At 39.0% G+C, this 26086-nt stretch overlaps 3 protein-coding genes across 8 annotated transcripts in view; 1 reads left to right on the plus strand and 2 right to left on the minus strand.

Annotated features, from left to right (window-relative positions):
* The window catches only part of cep192 (centrosomal protein 192), a 36489-nt gene extending 33825 nt beyond the window's left edge, over positions 1 to 2664 (minus strand). For 4 of the 5 annotated variants that reach the window (XM_079343777.1, XM_079343775.1, XM_079343776.1 and 1 more), the window contains exons 1-5: positions 2417 to 2663; positions 1686 to 1928; positions 1328 to 1423; positions 805 to 962; positions 575 to 636 (exon numbers count right to left, since the gene is read on the minus strand). In XM_079343777.1, coding sequence (XP_079199903.1) covers positions 575 to 636; positions 805 to 962; positions 1328 to 1423; positions 1686 to 1858 — 489 coding nt within the window. In that variant the 5' untranslated portion in view covers positions 1859 to 1928; positions 2417 to 2663. Of the gene's footprint in view, positions 1 to 574; positions 637 to 804; positions 963 to 1327; positions 1424 to 1685; positions 1929 to 2416 lie in introns of all 5 variants that reach the window. The other variant, XM_079343774.1, reaches the window with a different exon arrangement.
* Positions 2665 to 3558: 894 nt separating this feature from the next.
* seh1l (SEH1-like) lies at positions 3559 to 12014 on the minus strand. 2 transcript variants are annotated; one of them, XM_079343585.1, is made up of 9 exons: positions 11825 to 12014; positions 11242 to 11292; positions 10956 to 11102; positions 10019 to 10230; positions 9322 to 9420; positions 9079 to 9219; positions 8750 to 8904; positions 7516 to 7669; positions 3559 to 4318 (listed from the first exon to the last, which is right to left on the minus strand). In XM_079343585.1, the coding sequence occupies exons 1-9, from the start codon at positions 11933 to 11935 to the stop codon at positions 4141 to 4143; spliced, it is 1248 nt and encodes a 415-aa protein (XP_079199711.1). In that variant the 5' UTR covers positions 11936 to 12014; the 3' UTR covers positions 3559 to 4140. The 2 variants fall into 2 exon arrangements, with proteins under 2 accessions (XP_079199711.1, XP_079199712.1); XM_079343586.1 differs by lacking the exon at positions 3559 to 4318 and adding an exon at positions 5461 to 6224.
* A 1342-nt stretch (positions 12015 to 13356) lies between these two features.
* On the plus strand, positions 13357 to 25467 carry ptpn2a (protein tyrosine phosphatase non-receptor type 2a). Its single transcript, XM_079345081.1, has 9 exons — positions 13357 to 13601; positions 14858 to 14948; positions 15044 to 15144; positions 16320 to 16418; positions 17418 to 17555; positions 17918 to 18127; positions 20382 to 20546; positions 21298 to 21503; positions 23714 to 25467. Exons 1-9 carry the CDS (start codon positions 13545 to 13547, stop codon positions 23901 to 23903), a joined length of 1257 nt encoding a protein of 418 aa, XP_079201207.1. The 5' UTR covers positions 13357 to 13544; the 3' UTR covers positions 23904 to 25467.
* The last annotated feature ends 619 nt before the right edge of the window (positions 25468 to 26086 follow it).

Here is a 26086-nt window from a genome sequence, read left to right on the forward strand (position 1 = left end):
TTATTAACCAGATGCCTGGGATATATATATATATATATATATATATATATATATGATAGAATTATGAAACAGTCAGGCTCACTGTGAGATACAGAGGTTTACTATTGAAGCATTCTTACAGGTGTTGTCTTTAATGCAGGCCCAGACAATCAATAATGAGTATTAAAGAATCGCATCTGAAAACTGAGCTTTCATTGTAAGCAACAGCTCAGTTCCCAGATCCTCCTTTTGGTGAGCAGCATCAGAGACACAGTGCTTTAGTTCAGACAATGAAACTGCTGCTTTATTTTGTGTTAAGTGAGCTTAATTATTTTGACTTAAAAAAAAGACTAGCTGTTATACTAAGTGCATGTTAATATATCACATGTTAATAAAGTCAATTAAAACAACAAGCTAACAGATCCTCTGGTAACTATCATAACACTGTTCTCACATGTATACAGAGATTAAGATCACTGTATTCTATAAAGAAAATAATTGGTGTGATCACATTCTTTGCTGTATCTACAAGCCATAATCACTGCATGACGTGTTGTTGAACAGCCAGCTGGTCAAAGAGCCACAAAAAGAGTACCTTTTCATCAGTCACATCTTTAGGTCCAAACTGAGCAAATGTCAGAAGTCCTACAGACAGTTCTGTCAGAGAAGAGAGCAGAAAGGTTCATTAGTATCATCCAAAGAAAATGTCTTCACGTATTTGGAAGCACAAACATGTCCACATAGCAGTACTGGTGTTAATTTGTCTCAAGAGGAGTAATATTGGTGTGTTGGACTTATAAAGCTAGACAGGAGCAAGAGATTTACCCGTTCCAAGTTCTGTTGGCCGTCCTTGGACTAAGGCCGTCTGAGTGGAAGGAAGCCCGACCGTGGACCCTGAGTTTCTGGATGCACTCTCATCCAAATTAATTTTAACCAGCATGTCTGAAAGACGGTGGGCTGCGATGAAGTCATCAGCATTGTCCCTTTAATGCAGACAGTGAAGTCAATGATAAAGAGGACATGAGTTACATGAAATCAGAGGTGGAAAGTAAATAACATTACAATAAGTAAACTGTCTTAAATTTAGTTTGAAAATGTGTTATTCAATTCCTCTTTGGAAATACACAAGTGTAACACTACCTAATGTTACCTGAAAAACAGACTTATTCATTATATATTTATTTTTATGGCATGACTTGTGCAGGATGTTGACAAGTTTCTGCAATACTTATAGATCACAAAATGATTCTTTTAACCCATATGAGTCTACAGACCTATAAGAGAAAACAAAAGCATTAATCAGAATTGTGATCTACATACACAAACGGATCTATATGCAAATACTCACAAATCATCTTTAAAGCCAAGAGAAAACTTTGGCTGTTCTCCCACAGATGATGACTGTGTTCTGCCCTCCAGATAAGACGCATCAACAGCATCTTCTCTGTAAAAGCAAAATCACAAGACACTGCTTTTACAAAACAACATCATGGCCACACGTGTATATTTGCAGTTCTCATTCGTTCTTCATATGTACTTGGATGCCAAGACTTCTCATTTCCAACAGCAGTTAAAATGCTACAAATAAATAACGTATACACAAATCTCCCAAACAGAAGGATTTTTTTGCAGCCACATATTTCAGCAATGAATGAATGTGTTCCTACAACAAGTCACATCTGCTGAAAGTAGAAGCATACTCCCACCTGTTGTCAGATACAGGTCTAATTTTAGCCACTGTAGAGGCAGCCACTGGAAGTCCTGGACCTGAACCCAATGTTACATTCCCCAGTGTGGCGCGGCCACTGGTGCTGTCCAGAGACTTGCAGAGAAAACTGGGGAAGGCTTCATCTTCCAGTTTGTAAAAACTGTCTGCCATGTTATTGAATGAAGAAGAGTGATAGCCAGTATGGCTTGGTGTTAGCTCAAGTGAAGACCATCTGTAACGTCTAGGGAAAAAGAAAGAAATACATAGTAAGTGTTACTTTAGGAACACAATGCATTTGATATTTTCGGCAATTGTAGCAGTAATCTTCTGACAGAGTTCACAAAAAGGTGGCATGGAAGTAGTTTATAAACATAAAAAATGCTTTAAAAAGTATTTCTCAGCGGGACACTTTGGCCTTACATTATCTGTAATAAAAATGGATAGAAACTACCGGTAATTAATTGTCGAGTAACGCCAGCTAACTTTTCACGCTAGCTCCTTGCTAAAAACAAGAGGGGTTTGCCTGGACGCTGAATATTTGAGCCGACTAAATTACTATAACAATGAGTTTGAACGAAGTACTGTAATAAGACCATTTTCACGAAGACACTTTAGAAAAGCTGACTATCTTGGGTTGTTTGCTACCACAGCAAACTTCTTTCAAGAAATTGATAAATATCCTGAAAAGAATGAAATTGTAAGGTAAACGTTATCGTAAGTTTGACTCACATTCAACACTCCAGGAGCCCTCGGACACCACGACTCCTCACCAGCTCCACTTTTATCCTTATAAAGTAAGGCAAACACGTCGCACTGTGATGTTAAGTTTCAATAGTAACTTCATATCTACTTTCGTTGTTCATAAGTGCAGAAAATAAGACGCTTCAAACAAACTGCAATAGTTTGGAAGCTCGAGCTGCGCCCGCCCAGAATCCACAGGAAGACCGCGTGAGCTACATGGCCGAGGGGCGGGATTTGCACAAATTCAAACACACCGATTGGACAAAAGAACGAAGAGGCAGGAAATTCAGACTTGTGAATGATGGCATCATAGGCATCGGGAATAGGGAAATAGAGTCAGATCAATTATGAACAGGTACAGCACGTGTTGAATAGGACTTAAAAAACAAAGGAACAAAACATGGCAAAAACATACCAGACTAAATGGTACACATAACAAAAGAACACTCAAAGGTCTAACCCTGAATCAAAATCTTGTCTATTATTTTTTTGTTTATTTATATAATTGCTACAAAAAAGAAAAAGGGATGCATGTGTTTGGGTTACAGTCATCTGACAACAGCAGTTGAAATGACTGTTTGAACTTCAGATATGTGTAACATGAACATGTACATTTAATACATTTTGAATGAAACCCCCTGGGTTAAAGTGACTAGCACCCTGGGCAAGGACATAAAAACAAAGATTTGCAGTATGACAGTTAGTGGCCAAGAAGGAGTTTTAATGTATCATGTGATCTGCTAAACAGCTGCAAAAATGCCTTTGGTTAGTAGACAGCTGCCTCCACACATTCCTGTCAGAGAAAAGCATCTGAGCATTAAGTGAGCCTTTATCATACCCACCAGTCAGAACGAATAACATAGTCTATCGTGTTATTGAGGTTAAAATTTAAAGAGTAGTGACTCATATATACCAAAAATTCAATTCCTACCTGATGCCATCAGGGAAATATCCTGAGAAAAATAGCTATGAAATTGGTAGGCATCAGTGACTAGTTCTGAAAGATGCATAGAAAACCTGACATATCATCAACACATCAGAATAAAAACGCTCCATCCAGATAAATGTCAGGGTTTAGAACAGCAACACATTTTTAAATAGTATGAGTGTAAAGAATATCAGATTTTTGTCACTGAGTCAAGACTCCAAAATACAGTGGATCCATTTACAACAAAAGAAATGTGTGACAATGAATCATGGACTATTTTTATAGAAGAGCAGTCTCACATAGAGGTCTGTCATCCATGAATGGATTCTATCAGCTTCTGTTTTTTTCCAGTGATGGAAAATAATAGTTAAAAATAAGCCACTTGTGCCGTTTATTCCAACTTCCCCCTCAGGGTTGTTTTTATTTCTCCATGATCACCATGTGATACCGTTTCTCAGCTGGCAATGAGGTTGAACATGTCCATGTGTTTTTTTATTATTATTATTGTCTGCATTCCCAGCTTCGATCACAGTTGTTTCAAGGCAGAAAAAAACAACTTATCATCAAAAGGATGATTTTTTTTCACATTTCTTTAAATGAAGGCACAATACAAAACAAAAGTTAGTTCATCACTTAGTCTAAACAATTTCATGGAAATACATTTGTTCTCAAAAAGGCTTACATGGACATATAAATGAAAGTGGACAAACTCTTTAATGTTTTAATAATTTTTTTAACTTATACAAGTGGACTATAGAGCATGCTATGGCTGAACCCTCCCAAGTCACTGCCCCTCAGTCTCTGGTAAGGGCAGCAGCGCTCTAGAATAGAGTCTGTGGGGAGGAGCCTGTTGCTGAGGCTGAATGGGCTCAACATCACAGTGCTCTATGAGGGAGGAGGGAGGCAACAGGTGACCATACCTGGTCCCTGCTCTGGGAGTATCCAGAGGGGGAAAGAAATACCTGAAGCAACAACAAACAAATGGAGACGAAGACAACAAATACATGGACAGAGAGAAGACGATGACAATGGGGCACAAAAGAGACATAAAAGGAAATAAAAATGAGAGATTAAAAATTAGAATGAACGCTTGCATGCTTCAGAACAAGAAAAAAAAAAGAGAAAGAGCGGGGTGGCAGAAGGCATTGATACATTCCTAAAAGTGTGAAATCAAATCTGCAGAATGTAAGATAAAATGCAAAGGACTGGGGAAAACACATGTTGGTATCAGAACAAAACTGGAGGCTGTAAATGGCATGCATTCAGATACAAGCCAGATGTAAATGGCTAAGGATCAGTGTTAAAAAAGGTGCAAAAACAATGCAAAGATGTAAGAGGTTAACTACCTGAAAAGAAACATGTTGAAACCATAACATAGAAGAAACTCTGAATAGAAATCCTGTTTTTATGCCAATAAAGGAGCATTGAGAGGCCCATTTAGGATATCATAAATGGAGTATTATAATCACAATTGTATTCTTCCTACAATCACCTCAGAGTAAGAGTTAGAGTAAGAGTTCAAAGAAACTCTCTACATTTTTATTCAGAGATTAGGGATTCTATTTGCAAAGGAATGTACAGTTATGCACCTCGAAGCTGGACTGCCAACTGCAAATAATAAACACAAAGAAAAGTAATCCCTTCTTCTCTGTCAGTGTCAGTGTGTTAACATTTAAGCATATTGTTTGACCTCCACCCTATAAGAAAGTAAAAGGATGAAAACAACAGAGAAAAACCAGAACCCAGAGATTTCTCTCCCCTTTAGACATTTTTAGGACCATCACAACCAAAGATGTACTGTCAAGACTTAGTTATAGGACCATATCAGCTGAATTACAAATGATTGCTTGGTGTGTATACTTTTTTTTTTTAAGTTTCTTGATTAGTTTCAGAGTTCACTGAATATGTGCAGTAGTGTTTTCACTGGTTAAAACACTGAGCTTCCCACGTCCCAGAGATGCTACACTGTGGAAACTCCACAAACATTTAGTCAGTGCTCATAAGACAAACAAATCTCTCAACTTATCTAAAATGTATACTGTGATCATAGTTTTTTTTTTAACCAGGAAGAGAAACTCATTGAGATTAAAAATCTCTTTTTCAAGAGTGTCCTGGACATAACAAGCGAGTTCAAAGTTGTTTTAGGGGTTTTGTAATCCTGGGTGGATATTTGGATTGTTAATACACCGGGATCATTTATTTTTGGTGGCTAATAAACCGGAGATACTGTTTTGTATATACGTTTGGAATAAATGTCAGCTTTTGTTGGAATAATGTACAAACTAAAAGGAGAAGAGAGAAAGGGGTAGAGATATATAAGTTTACTTGTACCTACTGTTTTTCCATCACTGTTACATTTCTTTTGTGTTATCTTGTCATTTTTGGTTTGAAATACAGAATAGAATTTGTTAATTAAAATCTATTAATAGAAGGAATCAAAAGCTGTGTTTATAGTTCTGCTTTTACAAATGCAGTCAGTGGAGACAATGCTTTACAGGTTTACAGGAAACTTTGTGGCCACTGGAAGCACGGCACTGCATCCAGGTTTTGAACAACACCTCAGAGTTCACCATGATGTACCTTTACATTTCATCAGTCTACCTTACACTACACACAAACCAAATATTGGTTGTTGAGCAGGCCTTTCTCTCTTTATCAAACCCACAGTGAGAGCTCCTCTAAGCTTGCAATCTTAAACTTGACCTCTAGATGTCACTATCTTACGCGCACACACATTTCAAATGCACACAACACAACAGAAATGTGCAGCTGATGCAGAGCAGACATTAATAATATGGAGGATGCTGGTATATCTTTGGAGAGGTCGGCTGCCGCAGGGGAGGTGCAAAGGGAGCTCTCTTGCCAATCCTGCATGCAACAAGCAGTACAATATTACATTAGTTAAACAAACCCCATGTCTTCATTGTTCCCGTCACTGAGGATTTTAATGCAACTAACTTATTAAAAATGCAGTACTCAACCATATTTGGTTATAGAGTTGTTAAACAGTAGACACACAGTACTCAGATCTCAGGTTACTTTGGGTGAGCTGCGATTCAGAAACACCAGGCAAGATTAATACAGAGGTTATGTCTGTTATGAGGGTGTGAAGTTAAACACGATTCATCAACAGTGAAAAATTAAAAGTTTAAGTTCCAACAATTTGTAAGCTTTTAATATGGCTTTTACACACAGTAAAAACATTATCTTCTCATTTAAAATCTTTATTCTAAAGCAAGGCTATGTAACTTTGACTGAGCAGAAATCAATGTGGCAGCACATATTTAGGTTTAAGAAAAACATCGTCACAGATGTAGAGAGGATCAATTAAGTCTTTACATGGCATTTTTGAAGTTCAACTAAAACTAGTGACAGTTACCCTGTGATGCCAAGTAAGACTTGATGATCAAAGTTGCTGAGTGTTTTCAAAAAGACAGGATGAGTATTTATTTATTTTTAACAAATTTACTTTTACATCTGAAAATCAAACAAACATGTAACCTCTTAAAGTTACACAGTCTTGGTTTCAGAAAGACGTGTCTGATGATATTGAAGGTGGTTAATAGGGGTCATTCAAGCTTGGCTGCAGCTGTGCAAAGAGTTTGGCAACAGCTGCTCAAGTTAGGAAGTGAAAATGAGAAGGAGAGAAATAAAATTTAAGCAGTCTTTTATATAATTGCTTATCCTAAAATTTAAACCTAAAAAAAAAAAGTTACAGTACACTGCAGCTAATAAATGTATCATTATTTAGAAATACATTTGTGAGAAAGAAATGATTGTTTTCTTCTGTGTTCAAATAGCTTTAGCATTTGAAATAACACTCACATAACAGATTTATATAAACAGATTTATTTGACTTTTTGTTCCCTAACACTGACAATGCAAAGTGGGAACTTAAGACCACCCCTCCAACATGCAGCAGTACAAAAAAAAAAAAAAAAAAAATCACACAAAACATCCAACTTCATAGGCTTTATGCTGACAACCTGTATGCGGGAAGCCAAGGTCTTTGTGTAAGTGCAACATTTGGTCAGTGGGGCCCGGAGAGTTTGTAAGTGGGCGGCTGTAGTCCCAGTCAGTGTGAGGAATAGTGAGTTGTCAGTTCTGACTGGCTTGGGTCAGGCTGGGTGAGTGGCATCACAAGAACCACACCACCTACCTTCCTGCAGACATCCCATTCAAGGCATTCTGGGAGGTCTGCACTGAGGACCCCACCACAGTGCTCATAGCTGTTGGCTGGCCTGATGAGCCGGTGAGTGGGCTTCCATCCCCCTTCAGGATGCCGGTGCATTTCCAGTTGTCCATATAGTTTGCTGCAGACGGACAAAGAAGTTAAAAATGGAGTGTTCACACTACAGCTTTATAGTAAACCAAAACAATACTTGTATTAATTGAAACTAATAAAACAAAGGATTTACCATTAATCAGAAAAAACTGAAACTGTTGTGTTAACAAAACACCATAACAACATAACAGAGAAAGTGTCCTTAGTTTTGGCGCACACAGGGACACAAGCTTATATCAAAAAGCTTTCTTTGAATCATAAATGTTTCAGGGAAAAATCTCAGCTCATCTCAAAACTCAAGTGTTTTATTTATAGAGTAGCCTGCAGAATAAAGTACAATGAGGAACAGCATGAACGTCTGCCGTCAACAAGCTCATCCAAAACTGAAATCCCAGTGCCTGAGACAAACCAGAAAGACTGTCAGTCAGTCAGTGTGCTTGAGTCAAAGACATAAACCAAGCATATTTTCTCCATGATTTGATTTTGCTTTTTAATCACACTCATTCAGTGACCATTCTTTTGTAAAGCCTTGTCTTTGTTTTCATTTCAGTTAATGAAAAGGTTTTATATTTTAGTCCCTACACATTCACACACTGACGGTAGAGGTAAAGATGTAAAGTGTCCATCAGAAGGTACTAATCCCATTCATACGCTGTCACGAAGAGGCAAGTGTCTTTAAGTGTAAGATAAGTTTAAGGACACATCAGACATGTCGATGCAGGAGCTGGGCATTGAACCCTTGACCTTCTGGTTGAGAAACAATGGATTCTACCAACTGAGCCACAGAGGCCTGATAAATGCACTGAGTGCTGGCTAATGGTAATACCATCAAGAACCAGCATGCAGAGTCTGAAGGTTTAAGGCCAAAAGGGTTTTCTCAAACTGGTGTTTAGCAATTCAAAAATGTGCAAGTACTTCAGCTCTCTGTTCATCAAACTGACCACCAAGGTCATCTTACCACGATAGACTGACAACAATGCATTTGCCAAGTCTCGCAATACCTATAAGAGAAGCTGTTTACGTAACATTGGACAAATACTCAAACACAAACACAGCTTTCAGGTTTGCCGTCACTATCATGAAAAGACGACTGATAAGTAATCGCTACCTTTCCAGAGGCGAACACAACCGTCATCCCCAGAAGAGGCCAGCAGAGTGCTGGTGATGTTCCAGCTCACGCGCCACACCTGCGAGTTGTGGTTGTCAAACTGAGCAACGATCTGCACTTCAAACTTGGTGGGCCCCGCGGACACGCTCTCCTTCCTGTCAGTGGGACCCAAGTAATAGAAAGTTCATTGACTCATTGGTACTAGGTCTTTTTTTCACAGTTTAGAACATCTATAGTAAACATGTTTTAATATGCAGCATTCATGATGTCTAACTGACATTACTTCTTCACATCTCAACTTTCAGAATAATGAGAGAAAAAGACTTCACCTCATAGGAACAAGTTTAAAGATTCGGACATCTTTCGTTGCAATAGCGAGCACATGGAAAGATCGTCCCAGGTTTGGAGCAAATGCAATGTCATGGACTGCATCAGTAACGGTCATCAGGGTCTCTGCTTTGGCATATTTCCTTTAAAATGGAAACATTAAGAAAAAGACTTTAGAAAATCTAATTTTATTTCTGGTGAATTTTTCCAAAGAGAGTCATACACAACATTGCAGCGTTACCCACCTTGTGTTTTCATTATACTCATAGATCTGAACTTTCCCACCATACGTTACGTTACTGTCATCACTGCCCACGGCAAACATTGGTGGGTGGGCACGAGAGCTAGGTGATAGTGAAAGAAATAACACAAAGTTACACTCACAAATACACAAACACTGCAAATTTATCAAACAGATCCCCAAAATGTTGTGTTAAAAATAGAATGAATAACAATGGAAGTTTATTTATTGAGCATACCACATCATTAAAAAAGGCTGCTGTAAGTCTGTTTGTGCAAAGTTTGAAATGTCAAAGTCAAGTCGAAGTTTATTTATAGAGTATATAAAAAAAAATCAAGTCTACTGTGTCTACTGTGCTACTGTGCACAGCACAGTAGACTGAGGATGAAAATATACGATATAGATATAGATATATAAAAAAAACGATATAGACTAAGCAATAAAAATACCACTTTATAAAAATAAAAAACCCCCACACTAATAGGAAGATAACTTTTCAAATGTGAAGCTCAACTTCTGTTAAAGACCAATGTTACGTTTACAACATCCATTGAAACGTTTCACCAGATGGGTCGCTGCTGATGAGCCAGGTAAACTGTTCTACAAGTCAGGAGCCGTCAACTCAAAGGTCTGTCACCTCCGAGTTTTAGCCGACATCGTGGAATATCTAAAAGCTCTCATTTTTGGAAAAGCGGTCTAACCTTGACGGGTTCCAAGAGATGCAGCTGCAGCTCAGCTTGCATGAGATCTCGTGCTGCAGGGACCACTGACTCAGGTTCATGACGTCAGGAGCCTCATAGATCCTCACCACTCCGTCAGCAGAGCAGGTGGTCAGCATGAGGCCCATGTGTTTAGGAGCAAACTTCACATCAGTCACTGAAGTTCTACTGTCCACCAATGTGGTTCTCTTGATCTAAAACAGAAGAACAGTACATGTGTGTTTAATAACCTGAATCAAACAGAGGCCTCTAGCAAAGTTGCTATCAGTAGTGACGAGGAATAATAAATCCCCATAATCCCCCCATACTAGAGTCTGGAGCCTGTCTGAATCAACATCCTAGTTATTATGGATGACAATTATATTTAGCAGTAGTAGAAGTAGGCTTTATTGTCAAATATGCTCCATGTTAAACATACAGCACAGATGAAATTACATTCCCCTCAACCCACAGTGCAAACCTGCAGTGCATTAAAAAAAGCACTAAAGAATAACAAACTGAGGCTGATGTTGTGCAGCATTTTAAGCGTAAATTCAGCTGGCTACACAATACGGAGATCCATTCACAGAAACATCAAAATCCATCAGAAGAACTGCATGTCCAAAAGAGACGATGGATGGTTTGCAGCATGCTTTGCAGCGTGCAGTAAGGAACATGTTCAATCTTTCAGCAGGCTCTAACAATGCTGACAGCATGTAACATGTAATGTTAGAAAATTTTAGCAAATTACAGACTAGGCAAACACTGACAATAGCGGAGTAATTACTAAATATCCTATGAAAAAGGGCTTTCAAAGGGTAAACTACCATCACAACAAATGATTGTGTATGATCAGTGAATGCTCAACTGGTGAGCAGTCTTTGTTTCAGTATTAAATATATGCAAGTGTATTGTGCTGGAATGCTGACGTTTCCCTGACCCAGTGGCTCAGTCCTCTCTGCTTGTCATTGGACTCCCCTACAATCTCCTCCCAGACAGCAGCTGTCCTGTCGAAGGAGCAGGAGGCCAGAACCTGGCCAAATTCTGGATGAGCCCACGTTACTCTCCACACTGATCCACTGTGTGTCTGAACAGGAGAGAGAAAGGAGTCTGTCAATACGGTCAAACTCTATTTTAAGGCTACAACACAAATGCTACACGCACTTGTGCTCTTCTGACCAAAGATACCTTTATGAGTTAAAACAGATACAGAAGCAGAGGCTCACCTTCCAGCTGGCTGTGCAGTGCCACTCTCCATTTTCACTTTTATCCCAAACCTGAAACAAAGAAGACGGAAAGCAATGCTTTGCTTAGAATAATATAAGATGATTTAGTGTCTGAATAATATCAGATAATTTAGTGTCTGCCTAAACTTAATAAAGTTAGTCATAAAGCTAATATCTTTAAAAGAAAGTTAATGTCATTCTTAAACGTTACGTGTCATTGGTGAGCTTAGTACTAACCTTACACTGTACCTCTTAATCAGAGCTGATGAGATATCAGAAAATGTTGGTTTTAGCAATTAGACAACTTCTCAGTGTTAAGTGGAGCTAGCTGTAGCTACCTTAGTTTATATGCTACAAGTATCCTTGCTTGAAAATAAGCCAAATTAATTTGGTTAATCTGTTATATATGGTCAGAATATTTGGCCACAAGTTCAGTTTAAAATAAAATATGAGATATGTCAATGCCTGGAAAAGTTTATACCACAGTGAACTGCTGATAATATGGCTAATGCTAACAAGCTAGGCTTGAGAGCTAACGCTAACATTAGCATAGTGATGCACAATTCACGTTAACTAACTTTACCTTGACACTTTGATCACTGGAGCAAGTCGCCATTCTCCGACCGTGAAAATCATACGACACATCGTGAATGAGATCTTTGTGGTCTGCAGCGATACTACGAGCTACAAACATGATGAGCTGCAACACTGCTATACCTGCTAGCTAGCTAGACAGTCATGTGTCCACTAGTGTGTGTGTGTGTGTGTGTGTGTGTGTGCGCACACGCACGCGCACGCACGCGCACGCACACACACACACACACATTGAGCGGGTAAATCGCATGTTGTAGCGCAGAGGGTGTCCAAACATTTGTGGCCCTCGAGGTGATTTTTTTGCGGTCCTTGACCTAAATCAAAGAATCAGAAGATTTTGGGCTGAGGTCTTAATAAGATGTTGTTATTTTTCTTTTTCATGTTAGCGAGGGCTGAAAGATATTCCTAATATAGAAAATGTTCAGTATAATGTATGTATTTTTCTGTCTTTTTTAGCAGCTTTGATTATTTTCCACATTTTTTTATCATTATAAAAATGAGTCTTTGCATAATTTTTGCAAACAAGCAGACTGACGTTTAATAACCTGCTTTTGTCTTTTTTGTTGTTGTTTTTTGTTACAAAAAATAATAACCTTACAGGCTTGTTTCTGAGTAAAATAAATTAAAAGAAAAAGAATTTGAACAAAATCGTTTAGTTCAGAGTGTGTGTGACTGCAGTGTATTTATGAGTGTGTTTGTGACTGGTGGCCACTGAGGGGCGCATTCGCACTTACAGCAAGTAGATTATGTCGTGGTGTTATTTCTGAAAACGCTTGTTTAGAAATCTATAAAGTAAAGTAAAACACTGAATGCATATTTTTGAATGTATAGTTATATCGTTTAAAAACTAGAAGGCATGTAACTTGTGTGTGTTTGCTGTACATGGGTTGCCAGGTTTAGTATGAAAATAATGACTTCATTTAATTTGGCCATCATATTGCATACTTGAACTCCAGGATCAGGAAAATAAATGATTGTTAAAACAACAATAAATAATGACAGACAACGTTTGTCATTTATATTGGGGCGATGTTGCTCTGTTGCAATGTTAATCAGAACTTAAGACCTTCTTTGCATGAACGACCTTGTCACCAACTCCAGACACTTTGGACTGTCTTACTCAAATGTACGTGTATATATCAATACTTTTTTTTTTTAACGTTTTGCCTTCATTTAACTAATTTATATAACTTTTAATTTTAACTATTGTTTTTATGTCAACTTGCATTAGCCTCTTAAAATGTGTATGTTGTTTTTATTATTATCTTGTAAAAAGTCTAAATGCTTTTTGTGTCTGTGTAAAGCAATTACCTGGTGTCTGAAAGGTGCTACATAAATAAACTTAACTTACAACGTTAGGTATTGTAGATTATTGATCTTGGTTTAAATAACGGTATAAAAAGTAAATCAGTTACAGACTCCATTTGGAATAGTTTTACATAAAATAAACACCAAGAGAAAAGTATGGGACTTGAAGGGTTTTTTGTTTTTTTTCGGCAGGTTGAGATAAACACGTAACTGGCAACCCCGGTCAGTCAGTCAGTCAGCGTGCATGCAGCATTGTGCAGGAGCAGTAGACTCCCCGCAGGGATTCCTAGGGTTACACACACTGCCGTTTAGATGGCTTATAGAAAGGAGTAACTCAGTGAACGGCACTGCAAACACTCTGTGATCATCCCGCGACTGCCTCGGACACCTTTTACGATACCATGGAGCAAGAATTTGACGACATCGATTCGTCCGGGAGATGGCAAAACCTTTACAATGTAAGTAGGGACACTGGGCCTCTCGTGTTTCTATGACGATCGGTTGCTAACTTACTTAGCCCCAGCTTGCTAATTTGAGCGCTAGCCCGTAGATTCCTGAATTAATGTTTGTTCACTTTTAGCTTTCATGCGAATCACTCTCGCTGCGTTAGCTCATTGTCTTAATCACAGTGTGTACGGGAGAAACACAGGACACTCGGTGAAGACAAGTGAGAAACTAACTCAACAGTCGGCTCCTGTAGCCGTTGACTTCCGTAGCTAGAAAGCGTGCAGCGGCACAGTGCTCGTCGTGGAGCTCAGTCTGCTAATGCTGTCTGACGCTAGTAGACGTCAGCTGCAGTTTCTAAGAACTGGTCAGGACTTCCAGAGAAAAGCGCATGTGTTTTACCACCAGCTGTCGAAAAAGAGAGCCTCGCATTTAGTTCAGAACATTTCCGACCCTTTTTAATTTCGGCTTTGATCCCGTAATACGACATGAAACCTCTTAAGTGGAGGATTGCATGTTACTTCTGATGTTTTATAGTCGATCATAATCTCGTTTTACACTTTCAGATGAACATTTAGCCGACCTAAAAATATCAGTGTAACAACGTAAACAGTCAGGAGAGGTTAAAGAGCCTCAATCTCACAGAATTGGTAAAGTACATTGGCCCAGCTGCACTTGGGAAGGAATGGGATGTTCATGATAGATATATATTAAATTTATTCAATAAATAGTTCCCCTGTCTCTAGTTTACAGCGTTACTGAGAATTTAAGAAATTCAAGGTAATGGGAATTCTGAGGTGGAATTGTTTTCCCAATGTGTACTGAAATGTTGAACTCTCCTGATGCCTGTCAAAGCTTAGGCTTTTTTTTTTCTCTTTGAGTGCCTTTGTTTGTATTTGTAGATGTGTTATTCTGTTTTCAATTTATCACTTAGAAAGAAACATGACAATAACAAAGCCGTTGTTTTAATTGAGGCTTGGAGAATGTCTTTAGCCGCACCCCATACACATCATGAAAACTATGTGTTGGAATAACAAGAGCACACGACAGCCCTTTGACAAATGACAATCTGAACAAGCTAAGCTGGCGTGTCTGTTATAGATGATCGTTCCAGTCAATCTGGCACAAAAGACAAGAGTGTTTTACACATGTATGCTTCACTATCCTGAATTTTTAGGGATTAATTAGATATTTCTTATTCTGGTTTCTAACGCTGTCCTTCTTTGCCAACTTACATGACTTTCTACTTGTCTTTGCGTCTCTCCAACAGGAGATTCGCAACCAAGCCAGGGAATATCCTTACAAAGTGGCAAAACTTCCAGTGAATCGGAATTTGAACCGCTACAGAGATGTCAGCCCATGTGAGTCTGGATGATGAATACGGTTATTAGTAAAAATGTGAATGACGTCTCTGTGATTCTGTCACGTCCCTATATGCTCTTTGATCTTGTTTCAGACGATCACAGTCGTGTAAGACTTGCAAACTCTGAAAATGACTACATCAATGCAAGTCTGGTCATGGTGGAAGAAGCCCAAAGAGCTTACATTCTTTCTCAGGTATTGTTCATGTTGAAAATATCGATGGATCATTTGAAGAGTATGTAGTGTGTGCAGGATATCATTTTGATGTTTTGTGAACTTGTTGATAATGACAGAGAGTTTTCTAAGCTGAGCAACATGTCCAATCTCTTTCTTTTTGCCTGGCAGATCAAACAGATTTTCATCCAGTCTGATTCATTTGAAGCCAATCATATTGAGTTGTTTGTTTTTTGTCAAAGGAAGAGTGTGTGACTTTTCGATCCAGTAGATGTCGCCCTTGAGCTCCGGCATTAAACTCAAACAAACTGCTGTTTGGCGACGCCTGCGCTAATCTGAAGCCTCCGCTCTCCTCCAGCTACACCTCCGACCCACTCCTCTCCACGTTTGCATGAAGGAGTTATCAATTAGAACGCACCTCCACTCATGCTTAATGATAGACGACAAATGGTCCTTTCTTGAGCTGCAATGGGCCTGCATCATTGTGTTAGCAGCTTTGGTTAACTCGTAGCTTCACATTGAGACACAATAACCGTGATCTAAAGTCACTTACATGAACAAAATAAGCACTGTGTAAGCTGTGTTCTCTTCTTTTCTCTGGTCTTTCACTAAAACAGCCCTGTCCCGTCCATGTAAACATGATGTAAACACTGCTTGACTACAGTGGACTCGTGCTTGTCATTCTTTGTAGACAGTCAGGACTCAGAGAGACATTTACAGGATATACTGGATTTGTGCTGTTTGCAGGTTTAAAATGTCACCCATTCTTCCTTTAACAATGAAGACGACTGCTGCTGTTACAACATTTTGAATCCCATATTGTGTCAGTATAACACAAACTGGATCTTATTTCACATTACATACATTGTGAACATTTGAACAATCAAACATGCCATGCCAACCATCCGTTTGTTTTTGTTGTTTTACCAGAGGTCATTATGTTCAAAGGATGTCTCAACCAGACACTAGAAAACCCATCAGAACCCACTGCTACTGCTATTTCTTTTCTCTGGTTTGTTGCGACACAAGTTAATGTTTTTTGAATACCAATACATGTGTATTTGTAAAAAAATATATATTTTTTTAACTTTATTTTTTTTTCTAAAGAGATAACTGCAGTGATTTGGATTTAGGAAGAGTCCTGGTTAAAGGCTGGTCTTTCCCTGTTTAATTGTCTTCTCCTTTTGCTTCCACAGGGGCCTTTGAGGAATACCTGTGGTCATTTCTGGCTCATGATTTGGGAGCAGTGTTCCAAAGCCGTCATAATGCTCAACAGAATCATTGAAAAGGGATCTGTGAGTACACTTGAGTCTCTGCTCACGCTGATTTCTTAATATTCCTGTTGTTCTGGATGAGACTGTGATGTTCCAGCATTCATCATTCTTAGGTTTGATATCTTGTTAGGGATATAAGCTAAAGGTGTTCTTGCTACTGAAGGAGCAGTCAGCATACCTTATCTGTGTTCAGGTGTGTTCTGACCTAAAGAAAAATTTTCACCAAAGTAAAAAACAAATTACACAGGACCAAGAAGTTTGTGTGATCCAAAATCCTATGTGCTTTGGAACTAAAATGCATTGGATATTGATGACATAAACATCTTTCTAAAATAAAAAATGTTTGACTGTCTTTAAAAAAATCTATGTCATGATTTCAGGGTTTATGCTTTCTGTTTACACAGTTTTTTATTGTAATTAAATGTCATTGAATGTGATGGATTAGTGTTCATACAGCAGCAGAGAGACAGTCTTTATCTGATGTGTGACATTCTAAATTGAGTGAAACTGCAACTTACCATAGACAGATGGACAGGCGCTCAGCAGCTGATAAAATATTTCTAGTTGTTAACGTCCGTTCGGGAGGTCCTGATGTCGAGGCCGAACCATCAAACAGAATGTTGGTCCCATGTCCCAAGTGGCTGAAAGCAGCGGTGAAGTTAATCCAAACAATCTCTGGAGAAGAGCTTAATAACCAAGCTATAATGTATCCAGATGATGTTATGAGCACAGACGTGGGGGCGTTGAATTTTTTGACACATCTTTACGGGTGAATACCAGATTGAGTTGGTCTGTTTTTACATCCACTGCAGGAATCTCTCTGTATTTGAATTTTTGTTTATTTGTGATTGCTAAGGTACACTGTATTGTGCTAAAAAAAATCTAATAATTGAATTCTGGGACAGTAGTTGGTCAGTGGATTCACAGTGGATGCTCATTATTCTCCAAGATTTCTGCTCCCCCAGAAAACGTGGCCATGTGCCTCCGATGACTGAAGGAAATACATTTCTGTCTCAACAGGAAAAGTGTGCACAGTACTGGCCCACCACAGAAGAACAACAGATGTCTTTCACAGACACAGGGTTTGTTGTCAGGCTACTTTCTGAGGAGGACCAATCCTATTACACAATCCGAGTCCTAGAACTGCATAACACAATGGTGAGCGTGCAAGGCAGATTATTAGATAATCACTGCTTTTCTTTTTTTTTTTTTTTATACAAATGCTGAGTGGTTTAATTTCAGAGATGGTATTTTGTGAGATGAAAACTTTCATGCGTCTGGTTCATTTCCTCATTAGAGTATAGGACCATGTGTTGCTTTATCCTGGCTCCACTTTGAGGGCAGCTGACACCGGTCCTGAACATGACGTTACCTGTGCTAACTTGTGTTGTTTCATGATTGTAAAAACTCAGCATTAAAGTGTGAATGTTTTGAAGATGTTCAATTACAAGCACAGTCATGCTGAACTCTGTCTAAGAAATGATCCAATGTTAGCTTACATTATGTGTCTTCTGTTGTAGACGAAAGAGTCCAGGGAGATCTACCACTTTCACTACACCACGTGGCCTGACTTTGGTGTCCCAGAATCTCCCGCCTCTTTTCTAAAGTTTCTCTTCAAGGTGCGGGAGTCCTGCTCGTTGGACCAGGAACATGGGCCGGCTGTGGTACACTGCAGTGCTGGAATTGGGCGCTCCGGGACCTTTGCCCTGGTGGACACCTGCCTGGTCCTGGTGAGAAAAAGGGGAGAGGGAGAGTCATCAACGATGGGATATCGAAGAAGGTTCAAGTCGAAAAGGTTGACAACAAATAGTTTGATCGTTGCCCAATAGTTTCAAGTTATGGCAAGCAAGCAACCTGAGATTTAAAGATTCCACTTACTTAATAACGGAGAGGGAGAAGTCGTGGCACGTTTGGGGCATTGTTGAGCTCAGGTGAATACCTTGGAAATGGGATAAAACGAAAAGACCTGAGCTTACTTTATTGCCTTCTTAAACTTGGAAGAGGATTACAGATTATTACAGCTAAAGAACAAACCGTTTGCATCGAAAAGGCTATAAAAATGTCAGTAGTCCTTCTGACGGGGATATTGGACTTTTGATCAGATAGAAGGAGCTGCTCCATCTCGTCTGAACGTCTTGATTTAGATATGTGGGCACAGTTCAGTCTGAGTGTCTTCAAAGCGAGACTGGAAGCGTTTAAAGTGCCCCATGGTCTTTCTTGATCGGTGATGTGGATAGACACCAATAAGAAAATATCAGCAAAATCTGATCCCGTACCAATATTAGATCAAATTAAAACTCTTCAACTGAGCGCTGTAGGACTTTTTTGTGTGAGATGAGACATTCAAAGAAGCGACAGTGTCGTCCTTTTTCCATCAGTGACTACGGGGAGACGCTACAGAAGCTTATCTACAGTGCATCCTAAAGGAACAAAACCGCTTGGGATTGAAATTAGCATTCATTTTAGACCTTAACTGACTAGATACAGCAGTTAATGCTGACAGCTAATACAAATATATAGTAGAATAGGAAGAACACTAAAGGTTCAATGGAAGGACTGTACAGTTTTGAAAAGTTGTAAGATTTTTAACTTGAGCGGCCGGACAAGAACGGCAGAGTGCTTGTTAAAAAGACGCTGGGGGCTGCGCCTTTCATCCAGGGGGCCGCTTTCTGCTGAAAACACCCTCTACCCATTAAAAACGAATGAAAAAAGACGCTGGCGCTGAGAAAGAAACGCTTGGTGGACACAGGGCCTTACTGAACATAAGTTACATAATCAGAGGGAATGTCAAATGTTCCAACCTGAGGAGTCGACCTGCGAGACTTAAATTATCCATGAAAGTGTTTCCCTCTGTAGACTGGGCACTTTGCCAGGTAGCCCATATTTATGACTGCCCGAGTATATTTGCCATCCATTTGTTTTTTTTCCTTTTAATCCCTGGAAGATCTTCCCTGACTCTGTCCGGCTACACTTTAAGCCCCGAGACGTGTCTGACACATGCTCTGCTGATAATGAGAGAGAGAGACAGCCGTCGTTGTGTCCTTCTTGGTATTCAAGGATTGCAGTGCAGCGTCTCATGTAAAATATCGACCTTCTCATGCTGTCGTTGGAATAGTTTAGCGCAGCTGGTGACTTTATGAAAGATACTGCTCATCCCTTCATGTTTTGTAAGTGTTGAAATTATGTCATTTAGCATTGTGTGGTGATGAGTCAGGTTAACACTACATGAGATTTCTTTGAAGAAACAAGAGGACATAAGACTAGATCTTTATTATAAGTATTTATCATTATAAAGTGGTTCATGGATGATGAGACTGCAGGAAAATAAATGTTTGGTGCTGAAAATTTCTAGAAGACATCTCTTTCAATTCATTGTTGGCACAAAATCATGGAAGGGGATGTCTTAAACAGAATGAACTTGTGCGCACAGTTTTAATGCATTTGAAAACTGAACTTGTTTTTATACTTTAATGAATGCCTGATGTGGGTCGGGGTACTTTTCGTCCTTTAGGCATTCAGGGTGTACATTCAAAACCTATATCCTTGTCCTAATCACATCAGTGTTAACCTAAATATTTGCATGCTAATATTTAATTGAACACCTCGTAGCATGGTGTGGCTGTAAGCCTTATGTTGTCCTGTAAACAAACAAAGCTACCACCAAACAGTCTTTAACTTAAAACTGAACCTTCTGATTTGATTGATAAAAATTTTAAGTGAAGTTAGAGCAGCTCCGTCCTGACGTGCAGTATGTTGAATATATGTTGATATCAAAGTAAACGGACTGAGAAGTGAGCCGACACTGTCACAGGTGATACTTTGAGCGCTTTTCAGATCTTGGATCCTTTTGGACTAAGTATTAAAGTCATCCATGTATGATTAGAAGCAGGTCAGAATAGATCTCTGTGTTACAGTAAAACACAAGGCTTGATGCAGAGTCTTTTGTCCAATTCATCTTCTTAAACATCTTCACCTGTTTCGCAGATGACCAGGAGAAAAAACCCATCATCGGTGGACATACAGAAGGTGCTATTAGACATGAGGGAATACCGCATGGGTCTGATCCAGACCCCTGATCAGCTCCGCTTCTCCTATATGGCGGTCATTGAGGGAGCCCGACTCGTCCTGACAGACTACTCAGCAGCACAGGTAACTTGCTCATGATGCTGTTTAGGCTGTGCACGAATGGCAGTGAAACTCTGACGTCTGAGACTGAACAGATGACTGTCAGTGCTCCGTCTGTATCTGATAGAGGACAGGCTTTTACTCTGAACCATAAAACAGATTTCGCCTTTCAACTTTCTTCTTAAAAGTATTACCCCAGAGAATTCAGTATGGTGACCTCATCAGTCAAAATGTAGGTAGTAGTATATCTGATTGTTGCATGAATATCAATGTCTTTTACACATCTTTACATGCTCCCAGTGAGTCTTTAATAGTAAAACTGGGGACTTAAACTGCAGCAAATCATTTGTCCCTTGTTTTTAGGATTCTCTCTTTGTTTGTACTCAATCCAGTTAAGAACTTGGGCACTGGGGGCTTTGTGGGGTTTTTTTCTAGCACCCCATGATATATATATATATTTTTTATAAATCCAGTTAACCGCCTTTTGAAGTTTACTACTGTAAAAATAAGTCTTCTATTTTAGTGGTGATGTAATGTGTTTTCCATCAAAGAGCCAAAGAAAACAAAACTAAAGCTAAGTTTTCACATAGGTCATTACATTGCTTTATCCATGGTTTAGGGTTAGCTGTTGATTACTTTTCAGTCTGTGTACTACAAATGTTTTAATAAAAAAGACCTTTACTGATTCACAAGTGTGGAGGTAACGCAGTGATGCCCAACTCTTGAGGGAACTTGTGTTTCCTTGTTTTGCATCTTTGTGTTTTGTCTCCTTTAGCAAAACAAGCCGATAGTGATGTCCAGAGATGATGACCTGGAGCCAGACCTGCCCCCTCCACCGCCTCCACCCAGACCTCACTTCAATGACAGCAGGCCCAACGGTCAGCCAGGACCCTGTCAGGAGCCAGAACCTGTCTCAGGAGACCACCTACCTGCTGGAGAGCCAGACAACCAAGACAACAGCTTTGCAGAGAACTCTGGACAGTAAGTAACCGCTCAGGACTCCTTCCATGTCTTTTAGGGCCTGTGTCCACAGACGGCACTTTTTTTTTTTTTTTGCAAGAAATGGGCCAATCAAAACATTTAGATCTAAACTCGTAAGGGGTCGCAAAAATACCAAGAACGTGTACCCTAAAACTGGGTGGGCAGATTTTCACCAAAAAACAATATACGGAGGGGTACAGTACCACGGAGGGGTACAGTACCACGGAGGGGTACAGCACGCAGCACATACGACACACTACTCTCGTATGTCGTGGGCGGTTTTGAAATCAGACACACAAGGAACTCAGATGTTCACTAAAGAGACACTGCTGATACGATGAGGACATTGGTTCAAGTTTGATGCTTGTGTTTGGAATGCTGTTTATGTAGTTCTGTATTGATGCATACCTGTTAGCCTATGTTGTTGAATTGATTAGGTGTATTTGTTATAGGCTTAGATTTGGTTTGATTGACCTTGATCAGAATGAATAGGTGTGTTTTGAGCGATGCTGCTGGTAGTAAGTTAAATTGTCACTTATGGGGCTGTTTCAATATTTCATCAATATTATATTTTATAAGACTTACGACATCTTAAATTGAATAGTTAATGTCATTCATTTGAATTAATAAGAGGTTTTTCTTTCTATTTTTGAAGGTAATAACAATAAGCTGAAATCTCCAGCTGAATTTGTTTTGTGTAGTTTTATCATTTGATTGTTAATTACTACATTTAATCACCAGCGGTCTGAACTACGAAGCAGGATTTGGGGGTGGCAAGGTCACTTCAGAATTAACTCTGGGTTTTTTAAACCGACGAGGGTCGTTCACTTCTTTCCTGGGTATATCGCCACGGTAACTTACTCTGCGCACCTAAACTGCTCCGGAAAAGGTTATGTTGGAGATAAGAGATCAACCTGTGAAAATCTCCGCCCACTGACCAATCAGATCTTTGGATCGTGAAGATCCTGGAGCTGATCGAGAGGGGGAGGACACTTTGTGTGTCCCGCATGATTTGACATTTCATTATATTGTAAATATAATGATTGTTAATGATTGTTTTACTGATATGTAATATTTCTTTCATTCTTCAGCAGAGATTGAAAAAGCACCGGAGCGTTTGAGTTGTGTTTTAAAGATGATGAATTATGAATAGTTTTTTATGACTTTCAATTATATTTTCATATGAACGTTTAGTGTCTCCAGTCTGATCTGTTTGTGATCGTCAGAGCTGCTGCTGAAATAGAACTTCTCAAACTGCCACTCCACTCCACTCGCCACTTTAAAGAGTCAGAGCAGCACATTCAGTTCAGAGAGGAAACGGGAGTAATTACAGTCATTTGTAGGGTGAACTAACGATGGAACAAATAGAATAAACCATGTTTAGTACTTGTTGATTTTTCAATGTCTTTTTGTCCTTTGGCATTTGTCTCTGCAGCTGTAACTTTAGTCTTTGAGAGCCTGTTTGAACAGACTATATTAACAATATAAATAGTCTGTGCTCTTCCTGAACTGAAACAACGTGAACACTGAAGTCAGAAGAACAATTTCCCAACTCATCAAACTTGGACCACCCAAGCAGCACATGAATGCATCATAACCATGACTGACAGGGACAGAGACACCCCAAAGGGACATCCAAAGAATTCTACTTATAAATAACATTGTCTTCTCCTCATCATTGTGACCTTGTCACGAAGTTATGAACCTCAAAAGCTCTTAGCTGGAAATTAGTTTTTAATGTCAACTGAAACAAAGTGGACTGTTTATCGTAACAACAGGACTAAGAGGATGAAAATAAGAGAGGCGTAAGAATGATTTGTCCTGTGGGTTGTTTTAAGGTGAAGGAATCCTTTTCATGTTTGGCCAGTAGCTGAACTAGAAGAACTCCAATAACTTCACACACCAAGTTTTATTCAAATCTGTAGAAGGGTGGATCATTGAGTGAGCAAATATTGAAATGCTGCAGGTTTAAAATTAGAACAAACTGAAAGGGCTTGAAACATGCTTTTTGCAGCTTAACAGCAATTATATACTGTATATATTTCTCTTTTTTTAAGGTTCACATGTTACATGTTCATAGTAAAAAGAAAATAAATTCAAAAGATCTGATAATTCTTCAATTCTTTGCTACATCAGCTGTACAGTGCCTGAGACCGATAAGTAACTCACCATTCCTCTGACACTTTTTTTTTTTCCTTTTTTTCCCCCAGTGTCAGAAAACGGCACCGTGAGGAGAGGATTGCCAGCACCACACAGAAGGTCCAGCAGATGAAACAGAGACTTACCGACTCGGAGAGGGAACGAGAGAAGTGGCTGTACTGGAGACCCATCCTTCTCAACGTGGGTGCCGGGGCAGCTTTAGCAGCGGGCCTGCTGGTGTGCTGGATTTACTTCCAGTGAAACATTTGCAGTCACTTCTAACTGACTCCTATTTTGCACCAGTACCTGGGATTAGGTACTTCTCTAGGTTTTAGATTTAGAAGGTAACATGTGCATAACTGAGGGTATTTATTTCTTAAGATCAAAATGCGGCAGCGCTGGATCAAATGATTGTGTGTGTATATTTTTCATGTAAGATCTTAACAAATATAGTAACATCTCAGGATCTTGGTGCCAGCACGATGATTTTGTTTCTTTTCTTTCTTGTCAATGTTAATGAATGTACTGTATCATAGCAAAATGCTTTGAACGAAACTTACTAAAGTTGCAGTACAAAGCAAACAAATATATATATATATTCTAAAGGTTTGTTTTTGAATTCTTTATTTTTAATGGTCTGATGTGCTTTGAGCATCTTTGGATTCTTGTTACATTTCAAAAAACCTTGTGTTGACTGTCATGCTATCTTAGATGTGTAGGAAGACTTACAACTCAAGAAATCAGTAATGGCTTTTTTTGTTTTGTTTATTGAATTTGCATTTCATGCATCCGTTTAGATGTTCTTAAGAGCACCACTTGTTCTTCCATTCACATTAAGCAGGGCATCCCAAAATGGCCAGATATATATTTTTTGTGATGGGACACTTCATAGGGAGCTGCCTTGCTGACATTTCAAACTTGGCCAGAATATTTACCTTTAATTTTCTCCTATAAGAGCTTGATTTTTTTTTTTTTTTTTTTTCTCTCTAGAGTTTTGCTTGTATAATTTGTCTGGTTCTTCACCGCGTATAGCGTGTATTTACCCACTGGATGGGTTCATGTGTGTGTATATGTGTGTTTAGGTTATCCCACTGTCGTTTTAAAGGAAACCAAAGCAAAGCTGTTTAATTCTCAGAAGAGTACAGCCAAGAAGGCTGCTAAATGGAATACCTTGTACTCCAAATGTGTGGAATGTAATTTCCATCTGATCTTAACACCTGCATTACAAAGTGATAGCACCGTAGCTTGCATGGCGTGTGACTTCTTAATTTGAAACTATAGCATCAAGGAATTGATTTTGAGTTGACCAGTCTGAAACTATAATAGGTCAATGTAGAAGCTGAAGGTGAGCACTTTGGATAAAATGCCAGTTTGGATAGTAATGGTCTACATTTATCTTTGTTTGCTGGTTGAGATAGCTTTTTATGTGCCTTGAAGTGGGTTAAATGGAAAAAGTGTGTTCTCCAAGCTCTCCTAGCATGATCAGTTTTAGATGACGGCTTATGTAAGCTGGTGTTACATGCGTAAGGCGAGAAACATCATTGAGAGTTTTGTTGTAAATGGATGTGAATGTGATTATCCCCCGTGTATGTGTGGGAAGATGATTGGCTAGATACCACTCTAGGACATTGCTTGTACTAGGCTCTTATTTAACCCAGAAGAGATGCGTGTGAACGTAACATTCCATTCATTCTTGTTTTCCATATAAGATTTCAGGGGAGTTTTGTACACTGCTGAGCTGCAGTGAAAACATGACACATGGTGTTTAAAAAAATAAAATAAAACAAAAAATACTTATTCAAATAAAACATTCACTTTTTTTTTTTTTTTTAACCAAAACGTGTTCTACTTGTCCCCCCTTAATTCTGTGTCAAAAAAAAAAAGGAATCTTGTATGGGTCCACCAACTGCTCTCCTCCCTGCACTGCTGTGCTGTGTTACAGGCGTAATTTCATTCTGACCAGGAGCTAAATCAATGCAGCCAGACTGGAGGCCTCTACCCGTGGATTCCAGGAATTGATTCAATATTACAAGAAGAGGCCTTACTCATATTGACTGCCTTAGTAATTTCATTTTCTCCTGTCTCTGGGATGGCATTGGCGTTTGAGGCAGTACTGTATTTTCAGTATGAGCAGCAATATGTTAAAAGAGCTTATATACCGTTTGTTTCTCTCTTCAAGAATTTAAATAATGAATCCTACAAACTTTTTTTTTTTTTTTTACCGACGAAGAAAGAAAAATATGTAATATTTGTATGAAACGGGATAAAATAAACACCTGTCTTGTGGATATACTATTTCTTTCTGTACTGACACTCCAATTTGGACTACAAAGGGGTCCTTTAATGGCAGGCGCAGATCGTGGCGTCATGAGGCAACTGTTCAAACCCCCGAGATAAAAAAGATTTCTTCGTTTGAAATGAGACCAAACAAATGTGGCAAATAG

The sequence above is a fragment of the Symphodus melops genome (genome assembly GCF_947650265.1).
Source record: "Symphodus melops genome assembly, chromosome: 5".
NCBI lineage: Eukaryota > Metazoa > Chordata > Actinopteri > Labriformes > Labridae > Symphodus > Symphodus melops.

Bases quoted from the DNA above. Each gene is read 5' to 3' on its own strand.
- seh1l (XM_079343585.1), bottom strand. From the start codon at position 11,935: ATGTTTGTAGCTCGTAGTATCGCTGCAGACCACAAAGATCTCATTCAC. The intron at 9,421-10,018 runs GTTAGACCGCTT...ACTATCACCTAG, and splicing joins ATCTCTTGGAACCCGTCAAG to CTCTCGTGCCCACCCACCAA. The intron at 4,319-7,515 runs GTAGGTGGTGTG...TTGTTGCTTCAG, and splicing joins AATGGGATGTCTGCAGGAAG to GTATTTCTTTCCCCCTCTGG.
- ptpn2a (XM_079345081.1), top strand. From the start codon at position 13,545: ATGGAGCAAGAATTTGACGACATCGATTCGTCCGGGAGATGGCAAAAC. The intron at 14,949-15,043 runs GTGAGTCTGGAT...ATCTTGTTTCAG, and splicing joins CTACAGAGATGTCAGCCCAT to ACGATCACAGTCGTGTAAGA. The intron at 20,547-21,297 runs GTAACTTGCTCA...TGTCTCCTTTAG, and splicing joins CAGACTACTCAGCAGCACAG to CAAAACAAGCCGATAGTGAT.